We start from the raw sequence: 21029 nt of genomic DNA, 5'->3' as shown, positions 1-21029 counted from the left end.
GCATTTGATACAGAATTTGATATTTGAGTTTACTTATCTTGATAAAGCATAAGAATGGCATGTTAAGGAACTTGGATTGATTTAGGAAGAAGAATTTGGAGTTGGAGAGCTTTGTTCAGAACATGGAATGCAACACTCTGAGATGCAACTAGAGGTGATGGTGAATGAATTGGCTGGGAAACAACAAGAGATTGAAGAACTAAACAGAGAGCTAGAAGAAATGAGGGCAGCATATGGTACAGAAGGATTGCAACAGGTATAATTACCTTATGTTGCTTTCTACTTACTACTTGGTTACATGCAAAAATGCAGAGTATCACCTGAAAGAGTTCACCTTTAATTACAGTTGTTCAGAATGCAGTTAGCATGTTATATGGAATTATACGTAATTTCTTTTAATCACATACCACGCGCTCTGTTTCTTTGAATGGCATTTCCATCATGTGTCCTTTTTCTCTATTTTGTTAGTAAAGTTTCAGTGTTCTTTGCAGTGACTTTCTTCATATCAGGAATGGAGAGACGGTTTTCTTCGAGAAAAGTCCTAATTCTTCTTTAGTTGTGCAAAGACTGCATTTCTTTTATACCTTCTTGTTCCTCAAAGATCAAAAAAAAAAATCAGGTTTTACTTCTTAAGAAATGATATTACTAAGTTGGGCCTCAAACCAGAAAGGTATCTGTATACCTAAAATTCACTGATATTTCACGGTCTGAAATACAAGGCAACTGAGCCAGGATTATAATTTGGGATTATAACAATGAGGGATTACAGCAAAATATTTCTTAATTTAAAAGTATCATTCAAATATAAAGTTAGATTGTAAAGTTAGTTTGAGCAAGCGCTACATCTCACTTGTCTCTTTCTTTTAATTTGGGTACAGGCCATGTCACTGTATGCTTTTCTTTGTTTTGCAAAGAGCTAAAGAATATGAAAATTGTTTTAAAATTCAGTCATTTTCACCTTCATTGTTACTGCACAGTTATAATTCTTTGCTTTTTCCATTTGTACTTTATCTGTGAAAATGGATGTTATGTTTTCCACTACCAGTGATCTACGACTGGTTGCCTTGGAGGGAGATGGTTTATCATTGCTTTGTCTGTTGGTGAATCTCTGGTGTTGCACTTTAAGACAAGTTTATCTTCTAATTGCTGTGACTTATGTCCATTGTGCTAAACATAATAGTCATATCATAAAGAACATAATATAATTTTATTTTCAAGCAGTTGTGACTACTGTTTAAAGTGAAAATGTTTGCATTTTTAAATGACTGTGATTAATATTTTAAAAATAAATCAAAATCTATTAAAACATGCTGCAGTACAGTAATACTTAAAATACATTTTAGCTGCAGCATATTCTTTATGATAATGGTACAGTGCATATTATCTCATCTGAGGAATGCATACAGCTTATTTTTCACAAGAAGAAAGAATTGTAAAAACAGGGGATACAGCAGATGTGTTGTGTGTGGTACTTCTGCCTGTTTGTTAAAGAAAAAGGTTGAGTAAAAAAGTTTAGAAGTAACACAAAAGTGTGTGGATTTGAACAGATAAATTTACTCAATCTCGTTGAACAAACGCAAAAGGAAAAATATGACACAAGTGTCTGATCTGTTCCTTATTTTCTTTGTTATAATAAGCATCTAGTATTTCCACTAGATCCATATTTTGACACAAAAATGTTCTCAACAGAACTTTTTAAAGGAAGTTTTAAAGTTCTGAAAAGAGCTTTAAAGAATTTCCTCAAATTCTTTGCCCAGGTTGGTGTGTTTAAGGGCCTCTTGTTTTTTGTGTTCCACTGAATAATGTCCCTATCCTCTAAATCAGTAGTCTTTTTCTGAAAGCACTATAATTTTACTTCAGTAATCAGCATGTAACCTGGAGAAACTTCTTTTTGAGAGCATAGTAAACAAAACAGTTACAGAAGGTGACTGATGGTTTTAGAAATGTCCAGTGTGTAGAGGTGAAGCATGTACTAGCTTTGAATGAGTTCCAATCAACAAAGTGACTTTAAAGTGAATAACGTATCGATTTTATGTATTTGCACATGCATATGGACCCAATTAGTATTATAGGATTTCTGGCTAATGTTATCTTACAGAAAAACAAAACAAAAACACTGCAAAGGATTTTTTTTTCTGTCCTTTTATCATTTTTTTTATCGTCATAAATTATAGAAGATGAACCTATGAAATACATTGCATTAGTTTTGCAACCTAAGCTGATTTTTCATGTAGTTATGAATAAGGTCTGCAATGTAAGTTACCACATAGTGTCTATTATATACCTTTAATATAATCAATGCAATTTATTGCACTTTGTGACAGGTGATGTAACTTGCATTTATTGTGTGAAAAATGTGTGGACAAGAATAGTTGGACAAAATTGATGATGCTTTTTAATTAGGTATCCTGATTTCTATTATGATGGTATGGTTTACATGGCCACACTCTTTAAAAGCAAATTCTATATTTAATTAAGTAATTAATCTTCTTAAAAGTTCCAATTTTTTTTGTCCTTTTTTTTTTCGATAAGTATATTTATGGAGAACTTGTACACTGTTGTATAAAGACAAAAAATGTTACTAAAATGCTTACAAATAAGAGTTAGTGAAAATGAATTTTCCAGTATGTCTGTTCATCTTTTTAAGAGATGCTAGGGAACATATATTCCTGTTTAACTAGAACAAGTTAGTATTTTTTCTGTCTGTGGCTTTGATGTGTATTAATCATTTAAATTTTATTTTTTGTAGCTGCAAGAATTTGAAGCTGCTATCAAAAAAAGAGATGATATTATCACTCAGCTCACTACTAACCTACAGCAAGCACGGAAAGAAAAGGATGAAACTATGAGGGAGTTTTTGGAGCTTACAGAACAAAGCCAAAAACTGCAAATTCAGTTTCAGCATGTAAGTTACAGCACTAACAATGCTTATTTGGGTTTGAAAACTCATGTCACTTTGGAGGGTCTGTAAATAGTTACTTCCTGAAGAAATAAAGAATTTTATGCTTTTGCGTTTTTTAAGAGTTGGTCCCTTGGTATAGGGACCTGCATATTATCTGCAGTCAATTTAACAGTCCTACAGTTATCATTATAGTAGCTGGTTTATTGTACTAATTCACTATAAAACAATAGAGATTAGTCTGTTTTCTTTCCTAATGTGTAGTGATAGCTGCTGATAAATACTGGATGATGGCAATTATCTTAGGGGGAAAAACACTCAAGTAATTACAGTTCTCAAAACTTTGGGCTGAAATCCAGTTACATTTCCAATCAAAACAGCGAGCCATCAGTTTGCTGGGCCACCATTTCACACTTCAGCCCTGTGTTTTTGGATAAAATTTGCCTCTTGTGGTGTTCTTGATTACCTAGCTAATTAATTAAAATTGGATTTGGGAACCAGTAATTACAACTAGTTCATCTTACTATCTAGAGATTTTTCTGAGACACTGCTGTACTGTACTAGCTCACCATAAAACAATTTAATTTTAAATATTCTTTGTTTAGTGGTCTTCCAACAAAACAGCAATATTCCAGTTCCTCCTGAAAGAAGTTATAAAATTTTGTAATTGTTTGTGCTTGTGAAGTGGAACATAAAATTGAAGACCATAGCTGTCTCTTTCTGTAGCGCAAGCTGTTTCTGAAACACTTGATACATTTTTGTTGTTGTTTTTCTTTTGTTTGTTTTGTTTTTAACATGCAAGTTACAGGCAAGTGAAGCCCTAAGGAACACCAGCCATAGTTGCACAGCTGCTGATTTATTGCAAGCCAAGCAACAGATACTTTCACATCAGCAACAGCTAGAAGAACAAGAATGTCTGCTGAAGAATTACCAGAAGAAGAATGAAGAATTTCAAGTGCAGATTGCACATCTTCATGACAAAATCAAAACATATGAAATGGTATGTTCCTTATTAGAAAAGATCTCTTTTGTTATTGCTTTTTTTTATGGTTTTGTAGTTCCTTTGAAATATAAGGCTCAGAGAGAGCATGGATTATGAGTGTGCTACATGTAATGCATACAGAATTTTTAAATGTGTGTAAGAACACATCTGTTGACTAACAAATAATATGCATATAATTTAGAGCTGAGTTGCTTATTTCAATATTATTCATCATTTTTTTAAAATTGCAGAAATATTTTCAATTGATTAAACTATACTGAGAATTAGAATGTCTTTATAAAGTGATATCATTTTATTAGAAAAAAAAAAATAACCTGCTTGAACAATCTTTTCGGTCCTGAGGAAAGAATTTCTTCATGTACATTTTGTATTGTCCATAATGGTAGACTTCTTAGAAGTAGCTTAAAATAATAATAATAACAAAAAAGTCATTAAAAGTGACAAAAGACAAAGTTTTCAGCAGATGGTGCCAAATATCTTCTGAAATATCAGAGCACAACTAGAAAAAAAGGAAATAATCTTTGTTTTGATTTTTTCTCTCCTTTGGAGGGCAATGGGGAGAAGTCATATATCCCAAATGTGCAGAAAACCTCCAAAAGAGGGCAAGAAATAACTTACTTAGTTTTTATAAATGATCATTATCCTATGAAAGGCATTGTGTTTAAATAGCTAAGTGTATAAATGTTCTAATATGTTCAGGAAATGAACTGAAAATAAAAACGTTTTTGCTTATTTTTAAGGAAAAGCACAAAAGCGAGGGAGAAGATATGAGTAGGCTACAAGAAAAAGAAGCATTAGTTGAAGAGCTGGAAGCAAAACTTGGAGAAGAAGAAAAAAAATCATTTCAGCTTAAGGAAAAATTATCAGATGTCAGTAAATTACATGAAGAATTAAAAGAACAGATTTCACTAAAGAATCAGGAGATAAGTAATATGAGAGTAGAACTTACCACCTACAAACAGAAAGAAAGACAATGTTCTGATGAAATAAAACAATTAATGGGAACTGTAGAAGAACTGCAGAAACGATGCTATAAGGACAGCCAGACTGAGGCTGACATTGTGCAAAGAATGGAATTAGAAACACAAAGGAGACTGGCACAACTTCAGGCTGAACTGGATGAAATGCATGGCCAGCAGATTGTCCAAATGAAGCAAGAATTAATTAAGCAACATGCAATGGAAATTGAACAGCGTCTTTCACAACAAAAAGTAGAATTGGAGAAAACTTCAAGTCTGTGTTTGAATGATAATGTTAATAAAGATCAAATGCATTTAATGAATATTAAAATTAATGAATTGAATGTGAAGTTGCAAGATGCTGATAATGAAAGGGAGAAAATAAAGCAAGAATTGTCACAACAGATGGAAGTAATTTCAGCAGAGAAGTCTCTTCAACAGACTAAAATTGACGATCTTTTCCAAGAACTGAACTTTTCAAGAGAGCAGGTTCAAAGAGCCAAACAAACTATAATGGATATGGAATGTAGGTTGAATGAAGCTGAAAAATACCAGTTTGTGATTGAAGATCTAAAAACTCAGCTGGCTTCTGCCTCTGAATTTAGGAAGGAATTGGAATTAAAACATGATGCAGAAGTCACAAATTACAAAATAAAACTTGAAATGCTTGAACGGGAGAAGGATGCAGTTTTAGACAGGATGGCAGAGTCTCAAGAAGCAGAATTAGAGAGACTGAGGACAAAGCTTTTGTTTAGTCATGAAGAGGAACTTACCAGACTTAAAGAAGACTTGCAAAAAGAGCACATGGTAAACATGGAAAGCCTTAAAGATAACTTGAATATGCACCATAAACAGCAGTTAGATGGTATACAAAAAGAAATGAGTCAAAAGATAGAAGTCATGCAGCTTGAAAAGGACAACTTAATTACAAAGCAAAACCAGTTGATATTAGAGATATCAAAATTAAAAGATTTACAGCAGTCTATTGTAAATTCTAAATCTGAAGAAATGACCCTTCAAATTCATGAGTTGCAGAAGGAAATTGAAGTGCTTAGGCAAGAAGAAAAAGAAAAAGGTACTCTTGAGCAAGAAATTCAAGAGCTGCAGCTTAAAACTGAATTGATGCAGAAACAGATGAGGGAGACAGAAGATAGCCTTCAAAACAAATGTTCAGAACTTGAAACACAAAATAGCCTTCTTCAGGGGGAAAACAAAACTCTGGAAGAGAAATTAAAAAACATGTTGGTAATCTCTGAAGCAAATAACATTGTTAGTGACAGTATTAGTTCAAAGTCAGAAAATTTGGATGTGGAAAAAAGAATAGAAAAACTGATTGCTGAAAATGAGCAACTCAAAAAACAGAACAGTCAACTCCAGGAGGATACTGAAAGGCAGAAGAGTGCATTTTTGTCTACTGAGAAAGAACTTGAAGCTAATTATAAAAAGCTGCAGAAAGAGTGTGCAAGCCTTCTGAAGGCAAAAACTGAGTTAGAAGAGAACAAGACTAAGCAGGAAGCTGAATATAAAGTCAAACTCAAAGCTTTAAGCGAAGAACTTCAGCACTTGCAAAGCAATAAACCACTTGTATTTAAAACTAGAACTGCTGGTTTTGAAGGGAGTAAAGAAAAGGTGTCCAGGGTAGACACGCTTGAGGCTGGAGAAGTTGTTGAGAAAGATGCAACAGAACTTATGGAAAAGCTTGAGGTTACCCAACGTGAGAAACTGGAATTATCCCTGAGACTTTGTGATCTTTCAGAACAGTTAAAGTCAAAGCACAGTGAAATTTGTTGTTTAAATGAAAAAGTTAAATCCTTAAAAGATGAGAAAGAACAAGTTCTAGCAAAATGTAAAGAACTAGAAGTTAGAATTAGCCACGCTCAGAGAGGAAGTATTAGTAGTACTAGACCTAAAACAAAATGTTTTAAAGGAAAAGCTGTAAAGACTGCTACTCCAGCATCTGAGAATAGAAGTAAAACATCTGGTCCCAGCAACGAAGTCAATGAAGGAATAAATGTAGGAGAAAATCTGGGTTCAGGTAAAGATGCCAGTCATCAGGTAACAAAAGGAAAGGAAATTCAGCAAATGTTGAAACCAGAACAGCCACCTCTTGTAGAACATTTGCATGAGATGCCAGACAGGCTGCACGATGAAACATCGTTAATATCCAGTGAAAATACACAGAGTGAAAATAATAATCTTCAGCAGCAAGTGAATACATTAAAATCAGAACAGGTATGTTACATAAAATTGTAGCCTACAAAAATTTCTAGGAGCTTGCCCTTGGAGATTTGTCTCATATTTTTCCTTTTAGCTGCTTGAAAGTACATTTGTATTGTGATGGGTGTGTGGCATAAAGTAGCCAATGGTTGAAAGTGATTGCATGAATGACCAGACCTTGTAACCATAGTCAACATGTATAAGGATGCTGTTTTTCAATGAAAGAAATAACCTTCGTTTACACTTAATTAAATCAACAAAACAAAACAAAAAAAGTAAGGAGGAGAAGACATCTAGAGCACTTCATCTTTTGACATAACATACAGTTTAATTTCTTGAGATGAAAATTTATGCAGGACACGTTGTTTCATCTGGGATTAGCTTTTCAGTACTGTAAGTTCTCAGGTAAACAGTATAAGGAGAGAATGAGACTCTTGACTTCTTCAGTCATCTTTTATCAAACTCATGAAATACACAAAAACTTTGATAGTGGAATATTAGTATGTGTGGTTGTCACTTTTTGGATGTGAGTGTAAGAAGAGATACGGATTTCTAAAGGACATGGGAAGAAGGTCTTAAATGATCGGAAGTTTGTTATTCAGTTAAGTCAAAGTACTCTGGTCCTCAGTCAGCTGAGAATTCAACAAATATAAGGCCACGTTTTCTGTGTGGTATCTGTTTTTAATCTTCAAGCACTGGTAGTCAGTCTTGCTGAAGCAGTTTAAGTTATTTGGAAATTTGTTTCCCAAGGCAATTAGCATCACCAGTATCCATAATAGCAGAAGCTATTTTTCAGAAACTCAAGGCTTCTTTTGAGTCACAGAATAATGTAATTTGGAAGAGACATCTGGAGGTTATCTGGTCCAAACCCTACTCAAAGCAGGGTCTACTTAGTTCAGTTATTTCTTTAATTGTTTTGTTTTGTTTTTTGTTTTTGTTTGTTTATTTGTTTGTTAAATCTGCCCATGTCCACAGATAGATTGAGAAAATTCTGGTCTATTTGATGTGTATGCTATTTAAGATGCCTCTCTTCAGTGAAGTTTCATTGGAAATCAGTAAGCAGACAGTGTCTTCTTTGACACCTATCCACACCTGAAAATAAGGTGCCTCACAAGACAAAAATAGTTTGCAAATATGATTTGCTGTAATGACTCCATAGAACATAATCTGCACTGAAATGATCTGAAGCATTCAAATTCCCAACCATATGGTAACTGTGAGGATGTGTGTTCTCAATATTAAGTGCAATGTTTAAAGGTCATTGTGTTTGCAGCTGCTTTTCCCAAGGCAGAAACTGAAGAATATTGTGTTTTGTCATTTAGTCATTGTTTATTTCATTTTAAGTTAAAGAAGTGTCTTACTATTTTGTTATGATTCAAGTTTTTAAAATGTGTATATTTAAACTTTTATTTAACATATAACATATATGCAGCATTCCATTCAACATATTAAGTATTAATTCCTGAAAGTCACAGAGACTGGACATTTCTTGTTTTCTTGTTTCTTACTCTTTGTAAAATGTCTGGTTTTATTCAAAGACTGATTTACAGCTACAGATGGAAGCACAGCGCATTTGCCTGTCCCTGGTTTATTCAGCTCATGTAGATCAAGTTCGTGAGTACCTGAAAGCAGAAAAAGAGAGTGCACTTTGCAGTCTTAAAGAGGAGCTTGTACATAGTCATCTACAAGAAATGAATGATCTTAAAAAAATGCATCAGCTGGAGCTGCAGGCCTTGAAAATTCAGCAAGCAGGTAACTTGACCAAAATTACAGGAGAAAAGCTCTTGGTATGAAAAATAGTATCTTTAATAGAAAAAAAAGCACTGAAATAGGAAAAAAAAAAAAAAAAAGCATCTGGGGAGAAGTGTATGGAGCTGTACGACAAATTATTTTTATAGAATATTTTGAAGTGGTTTTGTGCCAAATTATTTCCCTATTATAAGTAGACTATTGGTTACTTAAAAATTAAAATGTGTGTGTTGCACACACATTTATATACATAGCACACACATTTAAATACATAGCGAGAGAGAGAGAGAGAGAAAAGGAATGGAAAGTATTGCAGCTCACGTTTTGCTGTATAGCTCATAATTAGTATTAGGTCAATTAATTCCAAAGAACTGTATGATAGATTCATCTATTAGTTTGTATTCCTTACTGAAATATTAAACAAATGCATTAACAAAATACTTTTTAGCTTCTTTCATTCAATTTCTGCTTTGGCTTCCTGCCCATATTAAGTAAGCTTCTTTGATACTACTTTGAGGAGTATTGTTCTTTGCACTTCTGCCTCAGTCAGCTTTTATGTTATCTCATTGCTTTTCCATCAGTACATTTTCTGTCACTCCATGATTTTGCCCTTATGTGATATTTTTGGCATAATAACTTCTTTGCCCTCCAGTATATTTAAGTAAAGTTTGATCTTTCTAGAGCTCACTGATACACGAAGCCATTTCTTATCCCTTATTCCTGTTGAACATGCAGTTTTACTCTAATAATTGAATATATCTCTGTGATGGAACAAGAAGAGGGAACAAAAAACTATGCATTTCTGAGAGGAGGCAGTCTCACTGACACAGGGAATTAGGCCTTTGAAAAATTGTTGTGTATCAAGTATTTAAAAATAATATCAATAATTTGTGTTCGTAGATGATGAAGTCACATCTACTCAGAAACTTATAGAAAAGCTGAATGAAGCTGTAACTGTGGAATGTTCTAGGCTCACACAGGTAAGACTTAACAAAAAGCTTTTTTTTTTTTTATGGAACTTCTGTAAATGAAGAATTATGTGTATGGTGAGTCATGTTTTTCTGCATCTTTAACCTGTTCTAGCAGACGCTGCTTTGTGCATCATCTTCAAGAGGTTTTCTTTGCAGCTTTTCTCTTTGCCTTGATCCCAGATACAGACTGATCTTCTAAAATAAGGTTGCAATTGTTTATGCTTTTTTTTTCTAAACTATTTCATGTCCTTGTTTCTTAATGTCTCTTTTTGTTTTATTTTATATTATCTGCTCATTCTGAAGGGTATTTGCCTTTGGAAAAAAGTTTTGGGCTGTATGTTTTTTGACTAAGTAGCAGTCAAACGTCACACATTAACACAAAGGACATCACCCTCTCATAGCAACAATAAGACATTTCTTAGATGTGAAGTCTTTCAAAGTCCTCAAGTGTTTTAGGAGTCCATCAAAATTGCTGTCTATAGTGTTTTCAGTAGATAAATATTATTATCAAAAATTGAAGATTATTTTTAGTTTGTATACTAATGTCAGCCACTAATGACATTATTTTGCCTTATATTTTTGAAGACTACTTAATACATTTATTTCTGGATAATTTAAGCTATATGTTTAAGCTATAAACACTGTATGCCACAATTTTCTAATCTTTAATGCATTCAGTTGTTGGATTTGGTGGGATTTCTTTCTTTGCTGGAATATTTTCAACACCTTTTTTGAAAAGTGGATACTAGAATTACTGAAATTATTCTACTTGAGAGCCACCATGGTGGGGATTAAGCAGGATTTCATGACAGCTCACAGAAAGTAGCAGGTGGAGGAAATTCTTTAGCCTTATTTCAGAGCTAGGAAGAATGCTGCCAAACTATATGATTCAATATTGAACTTTTGGAAAAATTACGGTTTTATTTTTTAAGTTGAATTTAGTGTCTTTTGATTCCAAAATGCTTCAATAAAGAATCCCACTGTTTGCCTTGGGCAGGCCAAGTTTCTCTTCAAGTATTATATGTCTTCTGAAAAGCAAATACGTAAATCTTCTGTTCACCTACTCTTTGTAAACATGGTGGCTATTTTGCTGACCACACAGAACCAACAAATGTGAGGTATTCTTTTTATGATTTGCTTGCATTTTTCTGCTGCCATTCCATTTACTGAATATTTAATGACAAGATGAATGGTAAGCTCTGAAAATATAAAAAAAAATTCTGGGGAATCCTTTTTCCAAGTAAAACTGCAGTTAACCAGAAAGAAACATTTTACAATTACAAAATTTACAAGCAAGAAACATTCACAATGTAAATCTTCTTTCAGCACTGATAAAAGAAGCCTTACTATGCAAGATTTTAATACTTAAAAGCATGAATTTAAATGACTGTGCCAAAATATACATATTTATGTCTTAGCTGGAAAGTCTTTTCATACATGTTTCTTCTATCAGGAGTTTTAAAGGTTGTCTAGGAACATCTTACGCCATCATTTTTACAGAAGATAATATAAAATAATAATTTCCGGTCACCATTTTTCTCTGTGAATTATCACTGCTACATTAATAAACAATTCTTCACTTTTTTTCTTTGCTTCATTCGTTTTGCAGGATTTGTGTGATAACTGGAATGAACGGTCTTCAACTGGTATAGAATCTGATCATAGGGAACAAGATATTTTCCATAGACCTGCTGATGAGAAAGAAAAACGGAATGTAGAATTACCAAGACATAGAGGTCAGGCGCACGGTAATGCAATTCTACTATATAAATAAAATAAAATAAAGGTTTCAAGTATTTTAGACAGACAGTTATACCATTAGTTGTTCAGGTGCTGTTTCATGTGCCTAAATAGCTGCTTTATAGATTTCCTCACTTTTCTGAATAACTTTTCTTGTATTTTCTTGTGCTGTTTTCATTACAGTGGAAATTGTTGAAAAAAGTGATTATTTTTTTCTTCTTCTGTAGAAGAAGCTAGCAGACATACCAAAAAAAATCAACACTATATAAAAGTGTGTTCTAAAACTTGGAGGCGCTATCACTATGTAATGCTTATTGAATAAGTCTTCAGTGAAGAACTTGTGAACAATACATTGTATTAAAATTTATGCTTGAATGTTCAAATTCAACTTTTTTTAATTTCCTGATGATCTATGTAATTTAGCTTTGCAAGAACATATGGAAGCACTTCTGCACAAGATAATGGAAGAATACAGTAGGCTGACAGCACTTCAAACACAGTTGATGAAGGATTGTAAACAGGTAAACTTCTTATGATGTTAGAGTGTGTAGGCCTTTGAGTTGTCTCTCTTGCATGAATTCCTTCTGGATCAGGGAAAGAATTTACATTTACAAATGAAATTACATTTATGCATCCTGGTTAAGTGGCGTAGCAGTGCCATGGTTAGATAAAATGGAGTAGGCTGCTCTCTGTGTGACGGAAATGTAGAATGGCTGAGGTTGAAAGGCTCCTCTGGAGATTGTCTTGTTTTGATCCCTACGCAAAGCAGACTTAGCCAGACTAGGCTGCCTAAGACTTAAGTTTTGGGGTTTTGAGTGTCTCCAAGGATGGAGGCTAGACAGCCTCATTGGGCAACCTTCTCTTCTCCAGGCTACTCAGCTCTCTAAGACTTTCCTCGTAAGATAATTATATTAAGCCTCACTTCATCATGAGATTTTTTTTATTATTAATTTTTTTTTTGCTCCTACTCACCTCATTTGTGGCTGGACTCACTCCATCTCTCATACTAGATAGCAGAGCACTGGACCCAGCTTTCCAGATGTGTCTCACAAGCTGAGTAAAGAGAAAGGATCACTTCCTCATCCTGATGACGACTCTCTAATGCAGTCCAAGGGGCTGTTGGACTTTTGTTGTAATGGAACATTGCTGGCTTCTGTCCAACTTGCTATTCACCAAGACCCCCTATTCCCTTGTTTCAAAGCCACTTTCTAGCTGGTCAGTCCCCTGCATGTTCCTGGTGCAGGGGGATTATTCCTCTCCAGGCACAGGACCTGGCATTTCTCTCTACTGAAATTTATGAGGCTCCTCTCCATTCATGTCTCTCTCTAGCCTGTTGAGGTCTTACTGAATGGCAGTACAAACATCCGGTGTACCAACCACTCCTCACAATGTATTTTGATGTATTAAATAAGGTACTCTAACTAGTTACATCTAAAGATTTTTGTAGGTAACATGTATTGATGGACATGCGTGTTAAAATATGTATTATAGAATCCTAGAATCACTCAGGTCCAACCTTCAACAGAGTACTAAAGTCCACTACTATGGACTAACTGTGCTACCAAGTTCTAAATCTACACATTTCTTGAAGACCTCTGGGGATGGTGACTCAACCACTTCCTGGGCAGCCTGTTCAGTGCCACACAACCCTTTCAGCAAACAAATTTCTTCAAACATCCAACCTAGACCTGCTCTCTGGTGCAACTTGAGTCCTTCTCCCCTTGTTTTTATCTCTTGATGCCTAGGAGAAGAGACCGATCTCTATCTCACCTCCTTTAAGATAATTGTCAGCTGTGCTAAGGTCTCCCCTGAGCCTTCTCGTCTCCAGACTAAACAACCCCAGTTCCCTCAGCCCCTCCTCCCAGGACTTGTGTTCCAGGCCCTTCAGCAGCTTCGTAGCCCTGCTCTGGACATGATCCAGGGCCTCGATGTCCTTCTTGTACTGAGGGGCCCAAAACTGAACATGGCACTCAAGGTGCGGCCTCCCAAAGCTGAGTACAGGGGGATGATCACCTCCCTAGCCCTGCTGGTCACACTGTTCCTGATACAAGCCAGGATGCCGTTGGCTTTCTTGGCCACCTGAGCACACGGCTGGTTCATATTCAGTCAGCTGTCAACCGATTCCCCCAGATCCATTTCCTCTGGGCAGCTTTCAGGCCACTCTTCCCCCAGCCTGTAACATTGCATGTGGTTGTTGTGCCCCAAGTGCACAACAGTGTGCACATGTCTGGAACCAGAATTACGGCCTAACAGTTCATATCCAGGGAGAAGAGTTTGAGATTAATAGTGGACATTCTAGACAGGCTGATCAACTAGTTATATTGTAGTTATATTGAAATGTATTTATTAGGCCAGTTACATTCTTTCGTGTATTGACCACTAATCTTTCTTACATATTTATAAAAAAGGTTAATATTTTTGCATTATCTCTGTGCAAGTTGTTGTCCTTTTTATTTATTTGATTATTTCTTAGGTCAAAGAACCGTGGTTATCATCTTCGGAACCTGAGAGAAGGAAAGAAGAGGAACCTAACCATCTGGAAACAAGAAAGGAATGTCTGCAGTCCCCTTCACAGGGTCTAATGGGTAAAAAGATGCATATACTGTTTTTAATGTATGTAATGTTTTAATATTTTTAATTCAAAAGAGGGGTGGGGCAGGGGCAGAGAAAGTCAGAGAAAGAACAACTTTAAAATTTAACTGACTCATAATTTACAGTAACTTGAAGCACTTAAGAGATTTTTGCAGATTTTACATAAGGATAATTTTCTTTAATCTCTAAAATATATTGGAACTGCATTCTGTTAAGCAGCTTTGGTTTGGTCTTTACCAGTTTTCCACTGGTAAGAGTTTTGTTACCCTTATCAAATAATGGAAGATAAAGGTTTTATTTAATTTTGTAAAAATGGAAGACTGAGTTAGTTATTGTGACAAATTAATTGATATGGTATGAGGAGAAATTTTTAACTGCTGCAATTCTTCAGTTCCATCACTTCTAATAGTTTGTGAGGGGGGTGAATTTATACTATTGTAATTTAAGTATTTTCCCTCCCTTTCTCTATTCAAATAACCTATGTGTAGATCCTAAAATTCATGAGTACTGTTCGAAGGAGATGGAGAACATGAAAACACAACTTGAAGAACAACATACTCAAGAAGTGGAGTACCTCAGGTCCTATTTCCAACAACAGCTGAAAGAAAGTGAAGAGAGGTACACAACAGAGATTGTTCATTTGCAGGATAAGCTTCGGAGTGCTGGGGTATCCTCTGACTACACGAGGTATTAATCAGTCCTTTAATGCTTATAATGTTGTACTGCATTCAACCAGAAGTGTTCCAAATAACTGTTCATGTAAAGCTATGTGTTTTACTTTAAAATGTGTGAAATTCTTTATAAACACATCACTCTCATTCTGTTATTCTTTCAATGCTACCAAGAAACGACAAACATTTCAAACAAGGTAGTGCAGCATTTAGAACTATGAAATGTTGTCAAACATGTAGCTTTTATAGGTAATAAAGGAAGGTATGTTAGTTGGAATAATGTGGAAATGTCCCTTCACGTACATGAGCTTTTCAGACATAATTTCAAATCCAACTCAACCAACCGCCTCCCACCTTGAAACTCCAGGCAACAAACTTAACATTGAAGGATGGCTCGTGTAGGGTATTTCCACGGAATCAACACTTTTCTAGAATGTGTAGCATTATATTTGTGGCAGAGTTGCAGGCCACTTAACAGATTTTGTCTTTCATCAAGTCACAAGGCATGGGATGTTGCATATCAACCTCTTCCTGGCCCTGGCCAGTGTGGCCACGCAAGCCTGAAAGAGGTGGGAGTTTCTTGGGGGAATCCTGACAACTGTGGAACCTGGTTTTGGTTGGTTGCTGATTCTTTCACTGACTCATTGGATGTGTTCAAGGAGTGGTGGGTGCTTTTCATTGTGGTCTATTCAGTGTCCTCTCTGGATTCCTGTTCTTCATTTAGTTGCACCTGTTGAACCATTCAGTGTTTGTGTTTTTCATTTCCCTTACTCACCCTTACTTGAGGGAGAGCTGGGTTTAATAGGCAGACTAGTGACAACTGTAGAGGGGAAATGAATAGACACAGGAGCAATGAGAGATATAACCTAGGGGGGGTGGAGGGGAAGAATTTATATGTTTATATGTTTCTAGAAATTGTGTAGTGTTTGATACACTTACAACAGCTATCTTTCAAAAAGCAAAAGAACTGTGGTGAGATAAATCCTTAGAGGCTGTGAGAAATTGAGATAGAATTATTTTTCTTCAACTGTGACCTATCATAACCCAAACAGCTGTTTTACCCTAATTATTTGATCACAGCCTTTTCTCAGCCATCTGTGTTTTTCTATCTTTTAAACAGTATTCCTTTCATTCCTTAAAATATATTTGTGGTCTTCATTCATCAAATTAAATATGAATGCTAAAAATAATGGGTTAGTTTTTGTAGATACAAATGTCAAAAGGTTTATAAAATTATTCTGGATTCCCATTTCAGAATAATCTAAAACAGCTCTCAGATTTGAGCAAAAGAAAATCTTGATAGTTTCTCTAAAATCCTAGTATTGGTAAAGGCTGTAAGTCTCATAGATAATAGTTACTTTCTAAGGATCTGTTTTGCTCCCTGTCTTTTAGCAAGGTGTTTTTTCTTTGTGGTGGCAGGTTTTTTCTTTGTGACTACTTCTTGTAGTCACAAAGACTAGAGCAGGGGGTTTTCTGGGTAGTTTGGTACTGTGTCTTATCCTTTTGGCAGTGTATTTCTGTTAAGTCTTTTTCAAAATGTAGTGAAAGGGGAACAGTGGTGTGTGGTTGTGTTTTGTTTTTACTGATTTGCAGTTGGGGGGGGAAAGTCTCTGAATATATTTCAGCATGTTGACAGCTAAACAGAAAATGAATCATTGTATTTCATACTACTTTCATGTGTATGCCTTTTCTTATTGAGTCATATCAGTGAGGAATCATATCCTAATGATTCAAACAGGCACTGTAGTATTCATCTTAATCGTGGCAAGTCACCAAGCACAAAATATTCTCAAGAAGCTGTGAAAGACGTTTTTGTGTGTTGGTTGGCAAAACTGATGCTAAGTGTTAGTTTGAAAGAGCTAGTGTATGGAAGGCAGATGAATTATGAAGTCAAGTATATGAAATTAATGACATGGGGAAAGGTGTGTTGTGAAAAAAGTATGTGCAGTTATTGAATATTCAGTCTTTGAATATGTATGATGCATAGTATATTTGTATGTGTACATATTTGAACAGAGGAAAAAATAATGCGTATTGAAAGGCTGAATTTATTTTAACCGTAGCTCCCTGTTTCTTTTACCTTTTTAGTATATCCCCAGATTCACAAATGAAGCTAAAAGAGGTCTTCAGAAAAGTGAAGTGCACTGAAAACCTTCATCAGCAGAGACCAGATGTAACAATGGAGGTATAACTGTCAATACTTATCCTATAACTGCCAAACATTATACTGCCAATATAATTTAGATGCTTTTGGTTCTCAGATGAAATTGAAATACAGGCTAATACTTGGTAGTAATTAAATAATTGTCTTAATACTTTGCTCTACAGACCACATTAGAGAAAATAGAATGATATATAAACTTTGCCAAACGGTATTTCGAGAAGTTAGGAGTAATAAAACATGCTTTATTCATCCTGTCTTTTCAATTTTATTTTTTATCTATTCTCTGAGGAAAAAAAAAAAAAAAAAGGGTTGGGCTGCCTCTTGTAAAAGTAGGAAGACATCAATGTTCAAATTCTGGGATTTCTTCAGGAGTCCTTAAAACATTCTGACTTTCCTTTGAAGAGTAGTTATGGAAGAAGAGTGATTTAAGTGAAATCCCAGTACTTTTTTAAGTATAGTTTCTAAAGATCATAGAAGCCAAACGCAAATAGAAAAGACCCCATTCCTCCTCTAGGAGGCTGACTCCAAAATTCTGCATTTGAAAAGCAGCAACACTATTTTCTGCTGCAGTACTGTAGTTTCTCCCTTGTTTTCTTTGCATTTTGACAATTCAGATAGTGCTGAGAGATCAGTTGTTTCAAACTCAACTTCTAAAATTAATTTTGGTGCAGAAATGAGGCAAAGTCCTTTACCCAGTTTTGTGATTCAAAAATATGTGATTTAAAAGAAATAAATGTGACCTAGTTGAGGGGAAAAAATCTCTTCAAACCTTTAAAATCTATGAAATGAAAGTACAAATACATGATCTGAGATTTCCTTTTTTTTTTTTACTTACAGCTTGCTAGTGAAATTGAAATGAAAAATGATCTAGATGTTGTTCAATTGCTAGAAAAGCAGTACCAAGAAAGATTAGAAGAAGAAATAGCAAAGGTATTCCTTTTATTCTGTTACTTTAAAATATGTTTAAAAATGCTGTCACTTCTGTTTGCCTTTCCTGACAATTGCAGTATTGTATACAGTTTATTATTTTAACAAAGAATTGTTTTGTTCTGATTTTGAATATGAAAGTCTCGTTAACAAACTTGCTGAAACATTTTGTTGTTTGTTTTTTTTTTTTTTCATTGCGGGATATATGTTCATTCCTGTAATGCCTAGTTTCATACCTTTTCTTTTGTAACCAGGTGGTCCTTCAATTAATGTACCATTCATAATTCTGTTATAATGTCTGTTCATAGGCAAAGTGGTGGTGGTATTTATTCTCATTTAAAAGTTCAGTGAAATAAAACAACGTGGAACCATACTCACTACCAGAATTTATTTATTGAATCTAGAGACATAGAGGGTGGATTTCTTGCTGCTTAAGGATTAACAGATGCTCAGGTTCAAAAGGAGTTACAGTTAACAGTTTCACATTATTTTCTGATCATATTTCATTGTTTATTTTCACGTGCTGTGTAAAACGTGTAGTTTTTTATTGGATCTGGTGACTGAAACATGAGAATTAACTTTTAGACATTATTTATAAGAGTATACTAAATCATTGGTATTAGTATTACTTCTTATTTGACTTCCAAAAACATTTTCATTTCTTTGTGGAATGAAGAATTCTCTCTGCATTTTATGTGTTTATGCCATTAACATGGCAGGTCACAAAACAGGTGAATTAAATTAACATCAGTCAAAAATTGGAAAAAAAAATGAATACTTTGTCAAAAGGTTTGTTATTAGAGTTAGGAAGGATGTTATAGCCAGTTATTAATGAGGATGACATTAATGTAAGTAATCGAAATTGCTGGAGTAAATGTTCCATCAGTCTCATCTGCTGCCAAGAAAACCCATCTTTATGGGAAGTGGGAAAGTAAAGTACATGATTGGCTTGTATTTTGTTATGGAGGGTTTCAAATTCAAAAGACAAGCTTGGGAAGGAAGAGTTATTTTTGTTGTTGTTGTTTTCATGTGTGGTTTTGTTTGTTTTCTTTTCGAGTGTAACTGCTTGCATGATTAGAAAAGGGATCTATTTGTATTAGAAGGAGATGCTTAGCAATCACAGAATCACAGAATCACAGAATTTCTAGGTTGGAAGAGACCTCAAGATCATCGAGTCCAACCTCTAACCTAACACTAACATGCAAAAGTTATCAAGCTGTTGTAACTACAACTGCAGCTATTTAATGCGTGTAGAAGTTTCTTTCTAAGGAATTAAATACCTGTGCTGAATATCAAGTGCATGGCACTGCTTCCCCGAAGTTCAATGTCAGTGAAATATTTATGGATGATACTTGGATAGATAGAGGAACCTAGGCATGGCTGGACTTAGAACAGTATCTTAGAAGAATATACCAGGACTTTTCAGTCTCCTTGTAGAATCTAGGCTTTTTTTTTTTTTAAAGAGAATTACATAATTCCCTGCTATATAATATATTTTTAAATAGTGTAATAAATAGTAAAATAAATAGTAAAATATGTAATATATTTTGAAAATATCATCACAGTTTGTTAGACCACTTTAAACACAGCATGTCTGTATTTTAAGATACGACTGTTCATGATATTGACAAGGTATCTATATTCCCTTACCTTTCTAGATTCTGTTTAAAAAATTGTAAAGTCATAGTTCAGAACTTTTAGTACTTCTATTTATATTATTGATGGTAAGCAGGGAGATTTTTTCAGCAATAGGAAATTCTACAAAGTATAAATTAATACATTGCAGAGTATAAATTAATACATATTTCTTGTATTTATTCAGGTAATTGTGTCAATGAGTGTAGCATTTGCCAAACAGAGTGAATTATCAAGAATTGCTAGGCAGAAGAAAGAAGAAACACAAACACAAATTGCACATCAACAGGGAAAACATTTTGAAATTAAAAAGGAGTGTAGTGAAGAAGAGGTTGACAGCCCCCTTAAAGCAACAGAAAGGGGCAGTAAGCCTGAAGAAGAATTGAAATCACTTTGCAAAGAGCTCATCGAAGAATCTGGTGAGATGAACTTACTTGGAAAACAGCTTTGTTCTAATGGCAAGTCTGGTTATGCGTTAGGACAGAACACTCATGAATCAGTGATTTCTGAAGAACTTTTCTCCCATGTCAAAGGGCATATGGCAGAGGAAACATTGGTAAGTGTTTTTTGTTTGTTTTAAAAATATATAACAACACATTTGAATAATCATTCAAATGGATTTGTAGTTCCATTTCAATTAGAAGACACCAAAGAAATAAATTAAGATGAAAATTCAAAATTCAATTGAAATGTTTCCTTTTAAAAGGGATGGCAACTTTAGGTCTCAATTATCTACCTTCTTTCCAATGTTCTCCTTCATTATCATAGCATTATGGTATGCCATGAGGAAAGGAATATAACCCTGATTGAAGGAAAACATTATTCCATTTTGTGGTGAAACTGTATTGCAAGCAATAAGTTTGCTTGCAATAAGACTTTTTGCTTTAATAAGACTTTTATAAGACTTTTTTATATTATAAAAATGGGAGTTTGCTTTAATAAGACTTTTTAAACTAAACAGAGAACTTTTTAAACAAAACTTCGAGTCCCTTGCTCTCTGTCAATGATATCAGCTGAAGAAAAAAGTTACAGAAGTAATATGTAAAGCATATATCTAATGTTTAGCACTTCAGAAACATGGGGGAAGGTGTAAGGCCTGGAATAAATACGGTAAAAAGCAGTCAAATTTAGACTCTACAATTTAATCCTAGTTAAATATTTTATTGAGTTTGACACTAGCCAAAGCAAAAATTACACATTCAAATTTGTGAAACAGTAGAATATTTGAGTCTTGTATTGATAGTGACTATATCTCAATAGTGACTATATCAAGAACTGTAATATTTCTGTTTTGTGTGATACTGTTCTCTAAAACTCCTGTTGCAGTATACACACATTGAGTCACTTAATCACTCACTCACAAGCATGTATATCTGCCACTCTGTTTTCTGTTGAGATCCCTGTGAGCTCAGAGGCGTTAGAGTTTTTTATTATTTTTTTTTATTAGTTTTTTTTAATTAGTTTTTTTTTATTTATTTAATTTTTATTAGTATTTTGAAAAG

At 34.4% G+C, this 21029-nt stretch overlaps 1 protein-coding gene across 7 annotated transcripts in view; it reads left to right on the top strand.

The window, feature by feature from the left end:
• The window catches only part of AKAP9 (A-kinase anchoring protein 9), a 109933-nt gene that overhangs the window by 38986 nt on the left and 49918 nt on the right, over positions 1 to 21029 (top strand). For 4 of the 7 annotated variants that reach the window (XM_072033640.1, XM_072033639.1, XM_072033641.1 and 1 more), the window contains 13 exons: positions 86 to 256; positions 2750 to 2905; positions 3702 to 3899; positions 4643 to 7093; positions 8617 to 8830; positions 9728 to 9807; positions 11408 to 11546; positions 11962 to 12059; positions 14012 to 14123; positions 14619 to 14817; positions 16890 to 16986; positions 17803 to 17895; positions 19715 to 20083. In XM_072033640.1, coding sequence (XP_071889741.1) covers positions 86 to 256; positions 2750 to 2905; positions 3702 to 3899; positions 4643 to 7093; positions 8617 to 8830; positions 9728 to 9807; positions 11408 to 11546; positions 11962 to 12059; positions 14012 to 14123; positions 14619 to 14817; positions 16890 to 16986; positions 17803 to 17895; positions 19715 to 20083 — 4377 coding nt within the window. The remainder of the gene's footprint in view (positions 1 to 85; positions 257 to 2749; positions 2906 to 3701; positions 3900 to 4642; positions 7094 to 8616; positions 8831 to 9727; positions 9808 to 11407; positions 11547 to 11961; positions 12060 to 14011; positions 14124 to 14618; positions 14818 to 16889; positions 16987 to 17802; positions 17896 to 19714; positions 20084 to 21029) is intronic. The other 3 variants (XM_072033638.1, XM_072033643.1, XM_072033642.1) reach the window with 3 other exon arrangements.

The sequence above is a fragment of the Anas platyrhynchos genome, chromosome 2 (genome assembly GCF_047663525.1).
Source record: "Anas platyrhynchos isolate ZD024472 breed Pekin duck chromosome 2, IASCAAS_PekinDuck_T2T, whole genome shotgun sequence".
Lineage (NCBI taxonomy): Eukaryota > Metazoa > Chordata > Aves > Anseriformes > Anatidae > Anas > Anas platyrhynchos.
This window is presented reverse-complemented; position numbering and strand designations above follow the sequence as displayed.